The following is a 19,128-nucleotide window of genomic DNA, read 5'->3' as shown; positions in this document are numbered from 1 at the left end:
TCTTTCAAGCTCCGCTGCCTGTATCTGAACCTCGGCTTCCCTCTAAGCCAGCGCAGCCCTTAACCGCACAATTTCCTTATCCGGGTTATTTTCCCTGGCAACCGTCATCACATTCGCGATAGGCTGTTGTTCGAATGGTCCAGTAGGCTCGATATTAGCACATCGGATTCTTGCAATCCAAAGTGAAGAGCCGGGGTATCCTCAGCTGCAGAAGAGGCTTTCCTTGCCTTGACTATACTGTGGGTAACATGGTGGTTTGGAACAACTTGTCAGTTAGTTTATTTCCTTAGTTTTCTTTTTGGTTGGTGGGTCGATGGGCAGAGACCCGTCATTAGATGATAGGGACGATACGTCATCGAACCCAAGAGCAATCTTCTCTCCTGGTGACCTCCTCTTGATCGTGGAGCACCCTCATCATGTTACATGGTCATACCTCATTAAGATTGTCCCACGGGTCATGTATTATCTTGTTAGGCTTTGTGTTCGGGAAACCCATCAATGTCTTAATCATCGGATCGTCGTTTGGTCATTTATCCACTTGGGTTCTTTCACAAATGTATCAATCGAGGACCTCTCGTGCATACTTAAGAATTGCCTAGACATGCGCCTTTTGGGCTTGCATATATCTCTTTCACCATCACCTTGAATTAGACTGTGAAAGCCGAGATCTTGGAAACTATCAACTGTTCGGGTGGGCTGGTTGATGCTTCGAGTATTGGTACCCACGAGTCCTTAGTTAAGGCAATTAGGATAGAGGTTGTTAACATCGGGAGGATGTACAATAACTGGGGTGTGAGCAAACTGGCGCAAGCCGGTGGGGTTAGTATCTTGAGGAAGACTAATCGTCGGCTCCTTTGATTGAAGTACTTGGGACATGAGCCAGTGGGGTTAGCAACACAAGGATGACAAACTGTTAGTCGATTGTCGGAGTACTTGGGACACGAACCGATGGGTTAGTAATACAAGGAAGACTATCCGTCAGTCAATTCTTAGAGTACTTGGCCAGTGGGGTTAGATCCGCAAGGAAGACTAACTGTCAGTCGATAGTCGAAGTACTTGGGATGCGAGCCAGTGGGGTCAATAACACAAGGAAGACTAACCACTAGTCTATAGTCAGAGTACATGGGACACGATCTGGTGGGACCAGTAACACAAAGAATACAAACCATCGATCGATAGTCAGAGTACTTGGGACGTGAATCGATGGGGTTAGTAACGCAAGGAAGACGAATTGTCGGTCGATAGTCGGAGTACTTGGGATGCGAGCAGGTGGGGTTAGTAACACAAGGAAGACTAACTGTCGATCGATTGTCAGAATACTTGGGACGTGAACCGGTACAGTTAGTAACAAAAGGAAAACTAACCGCTAGTCGATAGTCAGAGTACTTGGGACGTGAGACGGTGAGTTTAGTGAGGCAAGGAAGACTAACTGCAGGTCAATAGTCGGATTACTTGGGACGTGAGCTGGTGGGGTTAGTAACGAAAGGAAGACTAGCCGCCAATTGAATATCGAAGTACTTGAGACGCAAGCCGGTGGGGTAAGTAACACAAGGAAAACTAATTGTCAGAGTACTTGGGACACGAGCTGGTGGGGTTAGTAACAGAAGGAAGACTGACCACCGGTCAATTGTCGAAGTACTTGGGACACGAGCTGGTGGGGTTAGTAACACAGGAATACTAACCATCGATCGATTGTTGGAGTACTTAAGACGCAAACTGTTGGCGTTAGTAATACAAGGAAGACTAACCGTCGGTCAATAGTCGGAGTACTTGGGACACGAGCCATTGGGGTTAGTAACACAAGGAAGACTAACCCCAGGTCGATTGTCGAAGTACTTGGGACGCGAGTCAGTGTTGGCATCGCAAGGACGTACAACAGCTGGGGCTGAGTGCACAACCTGTGTACCCAGAGGTGAAAATCAAGGCCTTGTGAGGAAGGGGCCAAAAGGTTCAGGAGCTGCGGCCCTTGCGCAAACTCTCACAAGAACGAAGCAAGGAATTTTCTCTAGAGTTGGGGTAGTGGAACTCACGTAACGCGATGAGGGCATGTGCTCCTGTACAAGATTATGCATAGCACTGTTGCTGCCCCTGCTTCCTTGATTTTTGCTGGGGTAGTAGGTGATAACTATTGTCAGCAGCTTGATGCTTGAAACTAAAGCCACCTGGGGTCGCATCTTGCAGGCTGCGAAATTTCTCCTTGTAGCTTCTAGGTTACCCTAACTATTTGGCAATAGCAAGATGATCCACGCATGAGCCGAAGTTCAGTGGAACTTCCATAGTACCCCCTTGAAAGGAGGTCATTATCGCAACCATCGGTATCTCTTGACGACCTGTGTAATAACACAAGGGATTCCTCCAAAGTGATAAGTAAGTGAGAATATTAAAGAGAAAGAGAGCCAAACCGAAGATTATCTAAAAGAAAAGGTTCCACTCTTTTTTATACCCTGCTAGAGATGAAGGGTGAACTATTCCCCAGTGGAGTCACCAGAGATTTGGTCGCTCCGAAAAGTTAATGTCGTAAAAAGGGGATATCGATGTTTTAAAAGACAATGTGATTTAAAACATGTTGAGACTTCAATTAAATGCTTTACCAAAGGACATCACACTCAGGGCCAAATTCCCCTATGTATAGAAACACAGGATATTTTTTTATATCAATAACTAGAAACAAAATAGTTTCAAGAGTTTAATCCCCTATTACAATTTACATTGACCAAATAATACAGTAAAAGCAAATAAGGTTAATTACCCTTGATTATAGCATCAAGACTTATATATTTGTTTCTAACAAAACAATACGTACAAACATATCAAATAAAAGGAGATAACATCAAATGGGATATCAACCTATATAGCTGACCTATAGCAAGGATGCTAGTTCTATGTCTTTGTCCCTTTTTAGAGAACAAGCCTCAAGCTGGTATTTTAGAGCGCATAATCAATTTCTTTCTCTCTCTCTCTCTTTCTCTCACTCTATCTTAGTACTGCAATCAATACTTGATCAACCTTTGACAATGATATATGTCCTCTCAGAGAGTGCTTATCTCAAAGAAAAACATGTGAACCCCTTTCTCATATTATTGCTTGGCTTTTATAATCATTTTTAGGTGAAAAACTTTGATTTCTCTTTTATAACCACCAAAAATCATATTTACATCTCCATCATTGATTCCCTGATGATGTTTATCCTCTTCCTAACCTTCACGTTGAATCCTCACTTTGTCTTTATCCTTTATATGAATTTGAATATGTGAGCTGATCTTTTAGTTTAAACGAGCAGATTTCGTGGATTTGAATTCAAACTCAAGGCTTCACGTGAATTTAAATCTGTGAGTAAATTTCTTGAGCCCAATCTCAACCACGCGTAAACTTGAATCTGTGTTCATCATGTGCAGTCACTTACGAAAATTCGAATTCACATCTATCTCATTTGGCCAATCATCCCTCCTTTGAATTTTAAATGTGCTCAAAGTATGCCGATAAATCTCATATCACCTCATGGTCATGTAATATTCTCAAAGTATGCCAAGAGATATCATTCACAGTATGGTCATGCAATATGCTTAAAGCACGCCAATCAATCATATTCACAATATGGTCATGCAATACGCTCAAAGCATGCCAATCAATCACATTCTCATCATATCGCATTACACACCAATAGATGACCCATTGCATAGTGCTTAAAATCACACATCATGATGCCTTTATCTCATAACGAAGCACGTACATATCATATCAGAGCATGTGCATATCGTGTCATAACATAACATGTCCTACTACATGTGTCCTTATCATATCAAAGCTTATCTCATTATCATGCATTCATATCGTAACGTAGCACATCTTACTACATGCATCCACATCATAAATGGGCATGTCTTACTTCATGCATTCTCATCATAACAGAACATATTTCAATATTATGCATTCACATCATAACTGAGCATATCTTAATACATGCGTTCATATCATAACAGAGTACATTCTCATCATAGCATAATACGGCCATGCAATACGCTCAAAGTATGCCGATAAATTACATATCCCTTAGCTCATGTCACTTAGTACAGAACACTTAACACTTATCCTTTAGCACTTGCCACTTATTACACAACGTTCATCACATGATTTGGTCAGTAAATAGTTCAGTATAAAATAAGCAACAGTTCTGAAAATTCACTGCAACTTACAATAGTGACATATATAGACAAACAGGGGCATAATTCTCAAACCATAAGGAATCTCAACATGGTTCTAAAACCAAATTTGAATTATACACACCCATATTTCATTTAAAAGTAGTTTGAAGTAATTTGGGCACCATTTGGTCATTAAACAGTTCAATAAAAAATAAGCAATAGTTCTGAAAATTCACTGCAACTTACAATAGTGACATATGCATGCAAACAGGGCATAATTCTCAAACCATAAGGAATTTAAACATGGTTCCAAAGCTATTTTTGAATTATACACACCCATATTTTATTTAAAAGTATTTTGAAGTCATTTGGACACCATTTGGTTAGTAACCAGTTCAATACGCAACAGTTCTGGAAATTCATTGCAACTTACAATAGTAATATATGTATGCAAACATGGGTATAATTCTCAAACCATAAGGAACTTCAACATAGTTCCAAAATAATGTTTTAATTAAAAACACCTATATTTCATTTAAAATTGGTTTTAAGTTATTTGGACACCATTTGGTCAGTAAACAGTTTAATAAAATTTAGGCAACAGTTCTGAAAATTCACTGCAACTTATAACAGTGATATATGTATGTAAACAAGGGAATAATTCTCAAACTATAAGAAATTTTAACATAATTCCGGAGCCATTTTTGAAGTATACACACCCATATTCCATTTAAAATTAGTTTTAAGTCATTTGTACACCATTTTGTTAGTAAACAATATGAGCAACAGTTCTGGAAATTCACTGCGACTTATAACAGTAACATATATATATAAACAGGGATATAATTCTCAAACCATAAGGAATTTCAATATGGTTCCAATGCTATTTTTGAATTAGACATATCCATATTTCATTTAAAAGTAGTTTGAGATAGTTTGGACACCATTTGGTTAGTAAAAACTTCATTACAAAACATGTAGGGTTCCTGGAATTTCACAAGGTTTTGGCATACATTATAGAATGATCAAGAACATCCAAATCAGAATGGGTATTAACACAAAATATTTTTCATCTTAAATTAGATACACAGGGCTACATTTCCACAAATTTCCATAACCAACAGGAGTATTTTTAGTACTCAATTTATCACACTAATGAGAACCATATTCCTGAAAAAACAAGGCACAAACAAGCACAAATTTACTAGCATGCAGCCACATCCCCATCAAAACATACTTATGCTATGCTTATACTTCATGTAAAACAATCAAACTCACTCATAGAAGCTTGAATGCTAGATCTACTTACCATGTACGAAAAAAACTCCAAGTTTCCCCCATACAGGTTTCTCTTAAAAAATACCAAGTTTCAAGGGATGGTTTCAAGCTTAGGGTCTTGAGGCCTTAAGGGAGGACGTGGGTGAGAGGGCAGAGAGAAAAGAGAGTGGCCAAAAACCCCATGGAGGGGTGTGAAGGGGTGAATAAATAAGAAAAAAAAGGGGCAACATGCAAGTAACAAATGGCATCAAGAGGCATCCACATGGTACACAAGTGGCAGGTGGCATCCTCATGGCTCACAAGTGGCAAGTGGCATCCTCATGGCACACAAGTGGCATCAAGCAATCATGGGAGACTCTGCGCTCGGAGGTATGAACTCTTTGTTGCACATGGCAGCATGAGCGAGCTCGGTGGTGTCTGCTACTTCTGATTGCGCACGGCGGTATGAAAACGCTCGACGGTGTCTGCTGCTTCCTATTGCGCACGACTGCATGAACGCGCTCGGTGGCATGAACGTGCTCGGCAGTGTCTGCTGCTTCCTGTTGTGCACAACGGTATGAACGCGCTTGACGGCATGAACACGCTCGGCGGCATTGCGTACAGTCGTCCCTTCTCTTCTCTCGCTCACGACAGCGCTCTTCTCTATTGTCTCTCACTGTCGTGCACGGCTCTCACTCTCAGTGCCGCGCAAGTGACACACACACTACCACGCACGACAACACACACACCGCCACGCACGGCGGCACCTAAACTGCTATGCACGACAGTCAAACTCTCCCTGCCGGTGACCCACTGGCACACTATAACATGCCTAAAAATCTTGGTCCTTACACTATCTTTGGGGAGGGGAGGATCATGTTAATTAAATATTGCTAACTTGTTAATTTATCAAATGTCTATTATGTAAATGCCCACTACTATTGCTAAGAGGATTGAATTATGTAAGGAACTTTTTATGAGGGATATTTCGGTGTGCAATGAAGTATCATCTACTAAGGGGGGACAAAGCAAGTATGCTAAAGAAAGAAGCAGAACTGGGGATTAGGAAAAATTTATTGCTAAACAGAGCTTTGCTATCCAAGTGGTTGTGAAGAAGCATTCAATATAAGGATCAGCTGTGTAGACAAGTCCTGGTAGCTAAGTAAGGGTTGGATAGGTAGCTTCAGTGGATTGGTAAATGTAGAGGTGGGGCATATCAATCCAATATGTGAAAAGCCATTTATAGTTGCAAACCTAACGTGGAGAGGAATGTTTGATAGATTGTAGGCAAGGGTTGTAGAGTATCTTTCTGTCTTCATAAGTGGTTTGGAGATAGACCACTTAAGATCTCTTTCCCAGATCTTCTCGGTAAAGTGATGTTGCCATTGGCCAAAGTTAATGAAGTTATTGATTGTGCAGGTAATTGAATAGTGTAGAATGTTAATTTTCCTTATAACAGACGACGATATGGTATTCTATCAAAGTATGTTGGGTTACTTCAGGGTCTGGAATTATGTTGTATCTCTAACAACGCAGAAGATGAGGTTGTTTAGGAAATAGAATGTGATGGACAATTCACAACGAAATTAGATTGCTGGTTACTTTTCATGGTTTTATGAGATAGTCTCAACCACATTTGTCTCAAATTTGGAAGTGGCATATTTTCCATAAAATCCAAGCTTTCTTGTGGTTGGCTTTGCAAGATAAAGTATTAACTGTTGATAATTTGATTAAGCGGGGGAAGATTTTACCTAATATATGTCTTTTGTACAAGAAGAATGGAGTATATATGACTCATTTATTTTTGCATTGTCATTTTGCTTTTGGGATTTGGAATTCGAGTTCTCAAAAAATAGGTGTCTTGATGATGCTAACATTTAATCATATGGACATTTTGTTAAAGTTAACTTACTATGTTTGCCTATGGGTAGGTCTTGTGGAAATTTTTAAGAGCATCTATTTTATGGAATATTTTTAAGGAATAGAATTGGAGGACTTTTGAGGGTAGCTCCTTGCCCTTGGGGAGAATTTTGAGTGTCATCCAACATACTCTTTATTGTTTGTTGTCTAAGGAAGGATAGGGTCTCTCTGAGTTTGATGTTTTCTTAAATCTGGGAAGCTTGTTGAACCAGGGGATCGTTAAATGTCGATGGAGAGGAAGGTGGAAAACTCCTATAAAAGGCTATTACAAACTCAATTTTAATGGGAGTTCTTTTGCGAACTCGGGTATAGCTGGATTAGCGAGGGTAGTGAGAGATTGGAATGGCAATATTATATTTAGTTATGCAGGGTTGTGTGGGCTTACTACAATTAATCATGCAAAGTGAACCTCTCATGTGTAGGGGCTGAATATTTTTTAAGTTAAAATATTATGGGATTTTTTTTTTATTGGAGGAGAATCTTTGAATGACATTTAGTGGTGCAATAAGGAGCAAAGAGTGTCATGGAGTTTGGGGTGATTTTGGATGCAAATTTTAGATTTAGCGGTTTCTCTTCGAATTCTTTTCAACCTATTCATAGGGAGTCCAATGAGTATGCTAATAAACTTGCTAAGAGGAGTGCTTCATTATTTGTTCTGGTTATTTCTGAGAAAGCAAGTTCTTTGTTGTAAACTTTCCTTTTACTCATCAGAAAAAGTTGAATATTGTCAAAACAAAAAAAATCACCGTATGGCAATCATATAGTAACAAGCATGACTTATAAATATTGTTATAACTTGCTTTTATGAGTATTAAGTATGAGAACTTTATGATCATACTCCTGATGTACCGTTATTATAAAATTATACTTCGGACACATTTGGTATACGTGAAAATATTTTCACAAATGTATTTTCACATGAATAAACTCCCTTATGTGATTAGATGTAGAAGTTTTTTCTTACATCAATCGATCACATAGCCTTTTTTTAACACACCAATTGATAATCAATTGGTTTGAAAAAACTCACACAATTAATCGCATATAGAATTTTTCATGTGAAATACTTTCATAAAACAAATTTATGCATATCAAGCGTATTTGGACTTTGAAAGTCCAAACAAATAATTTTCTTAACTTCTTGCTATCCATTCCATCATCGGATATCGTGCATAGTCAAAAGTGGTCCAGCGTGAGAGTCATGGCAGGGCAACTTCACTATTGGATCTTGCGCTCACTCCCCACCTTTTCATGATAAACTAAGAGCACGTATACCCTGTTTTTGCAGGGGCATACTAGCAAACTACTCTCTTGGGCAAAAAACTTATCTAGGAGATTTTTTTCTTAATCTAAACTTTTGAGAAACTACTAATTAGATTATTACTTTAAAAATAGAAATTTGAATTTAAATTTTTCTAATAGTTCAATTTCGCCCTCAAAATATTGGACAATTTTCGTGCATAGAAAATACCATTGGAATTTTTACTTTTTGACGTTAATTTATTTGTTGAGGATGTTACATCCCCAAATTTTTGTAGCCCAAATTAGATTTTAACTGATCAAGTATATTGATAGTATGCTCCCATGGGAGCATGAGATCATTTAGCATAAATAAATAAATAAAACGTAATGCCAAAGCATCTTATCCCATGCTCGAGCGAATATGCTACGGGTGTGATTTGCATAAGGATGCAACCTTAAACAATCAAGTTAAGGCGGGCCTCCAAATTTTATCATAAAAGCATTTTTAATGTCGAAAAGTACTTGGGATGGTTTCATAATCTATTTTGATATCTAATTATAAAAAATTTAGATATATTTTTTTTATATTCAAAATATTTTTTCCATTTTTCATATTCATATATATAAACCTTTCTTTTATATACAAAAAAGGTTTAGACCCTAACCTTTCTTGTAGATGGAGCATATCTATGAAAACTTGAAAATCTTGAAAATTGACGGTTGAAAATGAGTTGCAAGATGCACTATTTTCAAAACTTGAAATCTATTTTTTTCTCATGTCTATTCCTCTTAATGTCCTCAAGGTAATCAATTTGAGGATATTTGAGTATCAAAACAACCTCTTCTAGTGAAATTTTGAGCTGGGTTCTAATTTAATTGTTTAGAACCTCGGCTCTTTATAAACTTTTTCCTATATATGTGTGTGTGCGTACATGCCCTCTGTATAAAGTTGAGTCCCTAACCAATCAAATTAAGGCACACTTTCAAATAGTGCCTAAAATGTTTTAGTATCAAACAAAAATTTTGATGGCCTAAATTATTTTTATCTCTAATTCAAAAATTTAAAGGTTCAAATATACTATAGACCAAGCATATCTATGAATACATGAAAATATTGAAAAATTGATGATTTAGATAATACATTCCATGATTCACTATGTCCGAGACTTTAAATCTATTTTTTCTCATGTCCATTCTTGAAGTCGAGATGATCAATTTGAGGATTCTTTAGCATTGAAATAACCTCTTCCAGTGAATTTTTAAGCTGCGCCTTAAATTGATTGTTTACGGCCCCACACTTATATAAACTTTTTCAGAAGAGAGAGAGAGTCTTCTTTGTTAGCGTTCGGTTCAAACATATTTTTCTATTCTTGATTCCAATATCATATGTGTTTTGGCTCTTATCACTACTCTTTTTGTTTCACCACTTCTTATTTCTTCGTTACATTCCATGTTTGCAACCACTGTACTTCAACTTTAGTTCTTACTACTTTTATATCCTCCCACCCCACATAAACTCCTCTTTTCTGCTTACATCACAGCAAAAATGCCCCGGCAACTATTTCCTGCCTCTCTTTCCTAAACTATCTCGGTTCTTATGTTCTCTCTCCTAAACTAGACTCAGTTTTTCTATTCCACGCATGCAACATGCATAATGATTAGTGTTTTAAAAAATGATGATATGGACCTGAATCGCTCAATTAGAATCGAGATTAATGGTTGGGCATTCCCAAACTAGAATTGCTAATCGGGAACAGTTCAAAAGGTTCCATGTTATAAAACACAGGTTGCCAGGCTGCCAGAGAGATACATACAGTAAGCGAGAGAGCAAATCAACTGAGAGAGAGAGATAGAATCCTCCTACTCCATATACATCCATCAAGATTCCTCCTACTCCATACACATCCATCAAGATTCCTCCTACTCCATATACATCCATCAATATTTAATTAAGTGGATAAGGGACCCTCATCTCACAAGAACTGATCCCCTAATTGCTGGGAAACAATAAAAGGTCAATGGATGGTACTAGCTCAACCACCACCACCTCCTTCCACTCCTCCCATCTCCACAGAGACCAACAACGGATAAGGGACCCTCCAAGAATTACACAGAGACCAACAAAAATCCAGCCCAAAACGATCCCAGCCTCAAAACTCCGAAAGCCCCTCTCACCGACAATCAGAAAATGTCTAAAACCTCCCTAATAAACCCATTACACAGAGGACATGACCCCCTACTCACCCAAACCTCCCTTGAACACACCCTACAAAATGTATGGCCACAAGGAATGAATGCCGCTCCCTTATTCCTCACCATGCATACGCAACACCCTGAGCCAACCACCAATCCCACCTCTTCCTCTTCCTTTTCCTCCTCTAAAGCCATACTCTGCCCCACCATGCACCGTCCCCCTTCTCCCTCCTCTAACAAAGCCATCAAGGACATCCTCAAAGGTGTTGCCACATTTTCCGGTATCAATTCTGGCAAAGGCCTCGCAGATTCCGGCATAGGAGATGGTGGTCGCCATTGCCTCTCAGCAGCCAAAGCAGCTGCTAAGTTCATTCCTGATATTCTCTCAGAGTTTTCTCTATCCATTGAGATTCTCTGTGTGTTTTCTCCACCTGTTGAAGGTCTCTCTATGTTTTCTTCACCTTCTGAGACTCGCTCTGTAGTTTCTGTCGAGTTTTCTAGCAAAGTTTGGAGCGGTTGGTGGTCTTCTATAGGCTGGGAATGGGCTGGAATTTGGCTGGAATAGTTGTTGCCCCATGTGCTTCCACAAAAAGCGATTCGACGAAAACCAAGTCGATTTTTGAAAGTTTTCCAGCCTGATTTGTTGTTTGCAACTATTCTACATGGGTTGGATTCCTCTTCCTCATCTCTGATTATGTCAAGGAGGGTCTTGCTCGTCTCGGAGGATTCATTGGTGGTTTTGTTGAATTGAAGAACAGATCCAAGAGTGATTCGATTTTGGGTCATTAGGCTGGAAGAGGTATTTTGGATTTCATGGTTGGTGCTGTTGGGTTCTTGGGCAGCAGCTCTGAGGAAGTCTCGAAGGTGCAGTGATTGCAGAACTGAGAGTTGATCGGAGAGAGTGAGCCTCCGTCTTTGCTCCTCTTCCATCCTCAGAAACTTCTTCTGCTTGAAATTATTTTTCTTCTCTTAGGGATCATAGGGCTACGGGAGTTTCAGAGGTGAGGCTGCTCAGAAAAATTGCAGAAATTTCAGTTGGGAACTTGAAGAAGAAAGACAGACCAGCTATGTATGAACTCATAAACAACATCAGAAAACCAAGATGGAATAGCACCTCTATACAAATTCATAAACCAAATAAAAAACCCAACATGAAATCGCCATAAAGAACATTAAGATTCAATAGCCATCACATGAACCCATAAACCATATTGAAATATTGAACGAAGGGGATTTAATTAGACATCACATGAGCCCATAAACCTTATTGAAATATTGAATGAAAGGGATTTAATTAGCCTTCACACAATCTCATTAAACACATTCAATATGATTTCAATAGCCATCATATGGAATGATGGAGGAATTGATTCCCCTTGTATGATTTCACAACCCTCATTGGAAAAAACGAAATAACGAGAGATAAGTAATTGAATGGGCTTTATACACATAAACAGTATCAGGAAACCAAAATCAAGGGGGTTGAATAGGATTTATTAGGAATTCATAAACTTCATCAGATACTCAAAATGGAATACCGGGGTTGATTAGGCCTTAAGGTATTCATAAACCACAACAACCCCAAGAAATGGAATAAATGGTGGTCGATCAGGCCTTAGTCAAATACATGAACAAAATGAAGAACGCGAAATGGAATGAGGTAGGCCCAACAGATAAACGGTTCTCGCAGATGCAGGAGAAGAAAACCCTCCGTTCAGTTTTTGGCATCAAAATGAAATAGGGAAGATTAACATTATGGGAATATATCTGAACAATAAAATACTCAGGAAACAATGTCAAAAGCCTTCATATTTGATGATATATTCATAAATATAGCAAAAATTAAAGCTAGACAGGAAGCCAGTTTGGGGATCTTCAACAGAAAAAATTATCAGAAATAAACCTCCCTCTACTAAAGAGCAGCTTCTTGCAGAGACTACACAGGTATATTGCATTTCAAAATCTCAATCTCCCAAGAGCCAAGATGTTAAAAGATTCACATGAAATGAAAGGAGAAAGAAAATACCACAAAACCAGAAACAGGAGGCTTACATATGGAAAAATTGCAGAATGTATGGGGAAAAAAGAAAAAGAAAACCGACAAAATCATCCTCTGATCAACAGGTAAAATTGAAAGAATTATCACAATAAATCCTGGACACAAAAAGAGAACCAACAAAATCATCCTCTGATCAACACGCAAAATTTAAAGAATATCACAATAAATCCTGAAAACTTTCTTCAGAAAACCTGATTATATGAAGAAATCAACATTTATACAGAAAATCACATAAGTAAACTAACTTGCTATCTAGAACCACCTGCCGGCACAAAAAATCCGTTCTATCCTCCTAAAAGAAATCCTAAAACGCGACCTCGGCCAAAACACACTAAAAAACAACCCACAGAATCAGGTCTCAAAGCCTAGGCATTTTCCTTGAAACCAGAAGACCCCTAAAAACTTATCTTTCACAAATAAAACAATCGGAATAAGACACAGAATAAAAGAATAGAAATGAAGTTCGAGGAGAGAGAATTACCAACCAGCAGAGGATCCTCTATCGCGAACCAAGAATTAAGAGTGAGAAAGAGCAGAGAGAGAGAGAGATCTGTAAATCGCCAGAGTTATTTAGATACATATAGAGAGAGAAGGGTTCCTCTGCATCAATGCGGCGGCATCGGATGCTGCAACTCCAACAGATATGGCGCCCTTGAGAGGGAAGAGAGAGAGAGAATGTCAGAGAAGCACACACAAAAAGCTTTAAAGATCTGTCTGCTCTCCACCTGCCCAAGACAAGGATATCTCCTTTCCCTCTCTAGAAAAATGCCTCTCTTCTCTCTCCAGAAAAATGCCTCCCCTCCGTGAACAAGGATTTCTCCGTCTCCCTCCCAATGGTCTCCACGTCTCTCTCTCTCTCTAGAAAAAATGTCTCTCTCAAAGGACTTTTCTGACTTGCTGTGAAGCTTTTTATCTCTCTACAGTCTCACGGTTTCCATGTCTCTCTAATTTTCTCTCTCGAAAAAGTTTCGGACCGACGGACAGAGCGGGTCGTCTGCAACTCCTCCGGGTTTTCGCTGATGCCGTTATTTTATACCCTTAACGGATTCCGTTACCAAAACGGTCAAACGCAGGGAAGAGAGAGGGAGAGGCGTCACGTCTATTCTCTTGGATTAATGACCTCATGTGACCTTGGCTCCGTTTTTCAAAAAGAAAAAATTGCTCATGTAAAATGACTAAAATACATTAATTTATTGAAAAATGACATAATGGTCCCTCTAATTGACACGGTTTTGTTTTTATTTTTTATTTTTATTTTTATTTTCGTTGAAATTAAGTAAAAAAAATGATTTGACAGGGCTGCAACCCTATCAAAAAAAAATAAAGCAAAATAAAGCTTCACTTCTAACTCCTCAAAATTACAATTCAAGCATGGAAAAGCATTTATATCGATCACCTAGGTGTGAACATTATGGTTGTGAAAAAAAAAAAAAATAGAACTTTAAATTCTAAAATAAATATATATTATAATAAATTATTTAATTACAATCCTATTAAAATAAGTAAAATAATTAAAAAAAAAATCTATCTTGAGATAGATTGTAGGATAGGTACAGTCATTGTTGGGTATTGTACTCGTTAATAGTTGTTGGGTACTTAAACCATCACATCCACATTGAAGAACACATTTTTGTACTCAGTGGTTCCTTTCCCACTTTATAATTAAACCCTTTCCATCATTTTACAAACAAATTTGGTAACCAAATTTTCAACAATAACTGCTCTGTCTCAAGAAATTCATTTCCATCAATAACTACTCTCCCTAGAAGCAAAAGATAACTATATGGCTTTGATGAGTCGTTATTTTAGTGCATAAATTAGGTGAGAGGCCTTATGATTTAGAATTTCGACATTCTTACAAATTAGATTTTTTCAAGAGGTATTTTCATTGTTGTAGTCTATTTTTCATTCTCTTCATTAAATTGGGATTGTAATGGTAGAGAAAAGAAATCTTAAGACAAAATTTTTCTCTTCAAAAAATTGGTAGAGATAAGAGATGACAATATAGGTTCATAAACTTTTTTTCTCTTCTCCTTTTTTAGTTTTCAAAGAATAAAAGTAGAAATTTCAAAAAAATAAGAAAACCAAGAAATTTCAAAAATAGAAATTTGATTATAAGTTTCTTCTTTTTTATTCCTATTTTTTATTAATTGTTTTTTAAACAGTTTTTTGAAATTATTGTTCTTTGTTTTTTTTTTTCTTCTAATTTCACATTGCTTTACATTGAGTTTCATAAATTTAAAAGCCTATCCAACACATTTGCCATTAGTGCGTTGGATAAATTATTAGAAATCACAAAACAGGAAATTAATTAATAGGAAAAGGGCAAAAGAGAAGAAAAGTGACCATTCACAAATGTGCTTTTAATTAAGAAATCACCATATGCCCAAAATTACGCCTCTAAAAACCAAAAAACCACAAAAAGGAAATTCTACTTTTTTAACAAATATAATTTGCCCCATTTCCCTGGCACAGTGTCTTTGAAACTTTTACTTGGTGTTTTCAATATAAAACAGAACTTTCTAATTTCTCGTCCTTCTTGTGTAGATATAGAAAATAGAGAGAATTATATCTTTTTTTCATCTCAGTCTTTTTAATTTTTATACAGAGAAAATAAGAAACCCATTTTATATCCTCACAGGTTTGAGATCGAGGGAGATTTAGAGAGCCCTCATTGGCAATTTCTCTCTCTAAATCCTTGGTGTATTAGACAGAGGAGTTATGTGTCCTTAAAAAACGTTTTTCAAAAAAGAGGAGTTCCTTTCTCTCCCATTGAAAGATTACACCACTCATATATCAGAAGCATCAATTTTTTAGATATAGGAATAAAAAAATCAGTATCATGTTCTGTCCAATCCTCAAGTCTCCCCAAGTCTCCCATTATTTATAAATATATTTAGAGGTAGAAAAAGAAACTTGAAAACCATGTTGAATCCTCAAGTCTCATATTATTTGTAATTATTTTTAAATTTTGCTTATAAATAGCTAGAGAAAGAAGAAAAGATAAAAAACCCATGCTCTCCAATCCTCAACTCTCCTATTATTTCTAAATAAATATTTTTGAACTCCAACAAATATAATTCTATCTCATTTTCTCTTCTATTAGCATTTATCTTCTTTCAAGGGCCTATGTCTTTCTATTTTATACATTTATCCAATGATTTAAAATTTTAAATCTATAAATATGGCCATTCCCACCACTGGAATAGCAAAAAGAGAAGGTTATTGCTTCCTTTTGCTCTTTGAAGTATTTGATATTCTTCTATTCTCATTGTATATGCATTTTGTCATTGCAAAATCATGTGATTATTTATGTGATTGCTTATTGCATATCAATGTACTATTCAATTGCATGTTTACAAAACCATTAATATCAACGTTCATTGCATATCTATGTACTCTTGATTTTATATATTTGTGATTATTTATGTAAGGGTGCTTTTTGCATAGAGCCGAGGCCCTAAACAATCAAAGTAGAGCTCACCTTTTAAATAGTGTTGAGAATTGTGGTTTCAACATTGAAAATATTTGTCATAGCCTTAAAATATATTTTTATATCTAATTATAAAACAATGTAGGTCAAGCACATCTATGAAAACTTGAAAATCTTGAAACTTGATGGTCAAAAAATGCATTACAAGATAACTATTTTCAAAACATGAAATCCATTTTTTTCTCATGTCCATTCGTCTTGATGTTAAGATTATCGATTTGAAGATATTTGGACATCAAAACATCTGCTAGTGAATTTTTTGAAGTATGCTCTAATTTGATTGTTTAAAGCCTCAGCTCTATATAAACTTTTCCCTTTATGTAATCATTTATTTCATTTCTACGTGCGACACATATAATCCCCGTGATTGATGGGTTAAGTATCACTCACTATTTGGGAAAGACAATAATACATTAACACCCATTACTAACGTTGATTGGCTAGTCGAACTAGTCATTCAGGAGATTAGTCTAGATCGACAATTTGCCAATCTGGATTAGCAATTTAACCAATTCTCTGGGGTTAGAATCAATCAATAAAAAAATTTAAAAATAAAACAAAAAATAATAAAAATATAAAGCATGGAAACTAATAATCTAGCCAATCTAAGTCACCTAATTCCCTTACAAGATCCCTGCTTCTCAGACAAGAATCATCGATCCAACATATGCTTAGAACTGTTTTCGATAGTTATTGGGACCGATTCATCCTTTGTTGATTCTTGATTCAAATCGGTGATTATCGATCCAAATAACAAGGTATTGGCTGTAATTTTGAGATACTTAACTCAAAGGAAAAGAAATGAAATCAATGGTCAAGATTAGTTCAAAGATAAGAGGATATTAATATCGAATGGTCGTCAAGCACCTAAAGGCTTAACAAATGGTGCCACGTAATGAAAATATACATCAAATATCATATCAAGAGTTCTAATAGAATATGGACTTGCTATCATGCCTGATATGCTTGAAAGCCTTGCTGTCATGGCCACACCCACTCAAAGGTTGTGAAAGCCTTGCTGTCATGGCCACACCCACTCAAAAGGCTGTCAAGACATCTCAATACGAGAGCAAACTATGGGATCTATATTCCCAAGTCATAATATGTTTCTCTACCCAATATTAGAGAAGTTTGGATATGAATTGATTGATCTTTAGAGATTCTGCGTTTAAGAGAAGTTTAACAGCGCTCGGAAACCTCATTGAATCATATTAGAATGAGGTAAAACTTTACAATTACTAATATTTGGCTATCATATGCCTTCCATCCAAAAATCAAGTTTGGACATTATTTGATAGGATCTCCTGATCTACCATCGGTCAAGATATACGTTAACCGGTTGACCCACCCTCGGGATTTGGAAATCGACATGGAAACTCTGGGAAAATTGTATTAGAGGAGTGTTAATACTATTTGCGAAGGCTTCCAACCCATAGAAAGAGGTTTGATTCCATTATCACTCCCTTCACAATTAAGACCCAAATGCATTGTCAGGTAGACATATGCATAAGAAACAAGAGGACATATGGTTGCTAAAAGGAAGATTTCTCTCAATTTATATGGGAGTTTTTTCATGTAACTAAAACTATTAAATTCCTAACTCAGAACTCTATCAATTATGAGTGGGCAACATCTTAAGAATGTCTCATGTAAACGTGGCTGAGACTAAAACAATGGCACAAAATTGTATCTTATTTTAACCGACGGACCCTCCATATCCCCTAAACCATAAGGCAGTTTTCCACCTAATTTGATGTATATGCTATTCATAATCGCATGTGCAACATATCCAATTCAAATAGCCAATGTTTCCTAAGGAGGAAGATATTTGATTCGTAATTGACTAATTTGCTACGCATATTTGCAGAAAAAATCCCTTGACTTCGATGAGGCATTCCTCCTTCAATATTGACACAAATGAGGCAAAATATGGACTATTAGATTCATCTTTCAAATCTTCTATCTGCATGTTAGATTTCATGAACAAAGGACTTCCCATAAGAGAGCCCATTGGACCAAAACATGTTTGAGCAAATTGGTGCGTCTAACTGACTTAGTCACAGGTAAAATATGGACAATTGGATTCATCTTCGAATCTTCTATCTACATACTAAATTTCATGATCAAAGGACTTCCCATCAGAGAACAGTATTTGTTGGACCAAAACATCTTTGAGCAAATTGGTACATCTAATTGACATAGTTACAGGAGGAACCACCTACCTTAAATTTTCTCATGGTAAAGATAAGTTAATACATGGTGGTTTTGGATTTAAATTTGAAATTTGGATTGAGGATGATTGATCCTTTTCTTGATGAGCCTTTGGAAGGTACTTTGAATATGATTGATCGTCATCTCATGTAACTATTGTTATTTATATAAAGTATATATCTCTTGATTAGTGTCATACATCATTTTTGACGTATTTGTATCCCCGGGAAGAATAAAAAGATAGCCAGTAATAACCTGGTCCCGCCGCTGCCCAAGACGCCGTCAGACCATAGGAACATTATAGCAATAAGCCTAAAACTGGACGACCTCTGAAAAAGTGTCAAAATGGCCTCAAATTACATGAGAGAGTAGTTTTGGATATCTTAAGGATACCCGGAAAATTTTGTTGTGTTCTAATGAATTTTGATATGATCAGGACGAAACGTGGTTTTCAAATGCAGTTCCGATCATGATGAAAATGGACCCTACAATTATAGTCCCATTTTCTGGGTCACGAAACAGTACTAGTCTACCTCCATTGGATCCGGAATACCGAAAAACCCTTGGGTACCAAATTTCGGCTCAATTTGACCCTTCAGGACCATTTTGGG

The 19,128-nt window shown here is 37.0% G+C and overlaps 1 protein-coding gene across 2 annotated transcripts; it reads right to left on the bottom strand.

Annotated features, from left to right (window-relative positions):
• Window positions 1-10,305: 10,305 nt before the first annotated feature.
• On the bottom strand, window positions 10,306-13,691 carry LOC18440124 (RING/U-box superfamily protein). Of its 2 annotated transcripts, none has more exons than XM_006850276.4 (2): window positions 13,295-13,691; window positions 10,306-11,761 (listed from the first exon to the last, which is right to left on the bottom strand). In XM_006850276.4, exon 2 carries the CDS (start codon window positions 11,682-11,684, stop codon window positions 10,743-10,745), a length of 942 nt encoding a protein of 313 aa, XP_006850339.1. In that variant the 5' UTR covers window positions 11,685-11,761; window positions 13,295-13,691; the 3' UTR covers window positions 10,306-10,742. The 2 variants fall into 2 exon arrangements, with proteins under 2 accessions (XP_006850339.1, XP_011625557.1); XM_011627255.3 differs by having other exon boundaries at window positions 13,299-13,691.
• Between the last annotated feature and the right edge of the window lie 5,437 nt (window positions 13,692-19,128).

Source organism: Amborella trichopoda, chromosome 6 (genome assembly GCF_054954075.1).
Source record: "Amborella trichopoda isolate Santa Cruz 75 chromosome 6, AtrichopodaSantaCruz75HAP2 v2.0, whole genome shotgun sequence".
Classification (NCBI taxonomy): domain Eukaryota; kingdom Viridiplantae; phylum Streptophyta; class Magnoliopsida; order Amborellales; family Amborellaceae; genus Amborella; species Amborella trichopoda.
This window is presented reverse-complemented; position numbering and strand designations above follow the sequence as displayed.

Bases quoted from the DNA above. Each gene is read 5' to 3' on its own strand.
- LOC18440124 (XM_006850276.4), bottom strand. From the start codon at position 11,684: ATGGAAGAGGAGCAAAGACGGAGGCTCACTCTCTCCGATCAACTCTCA.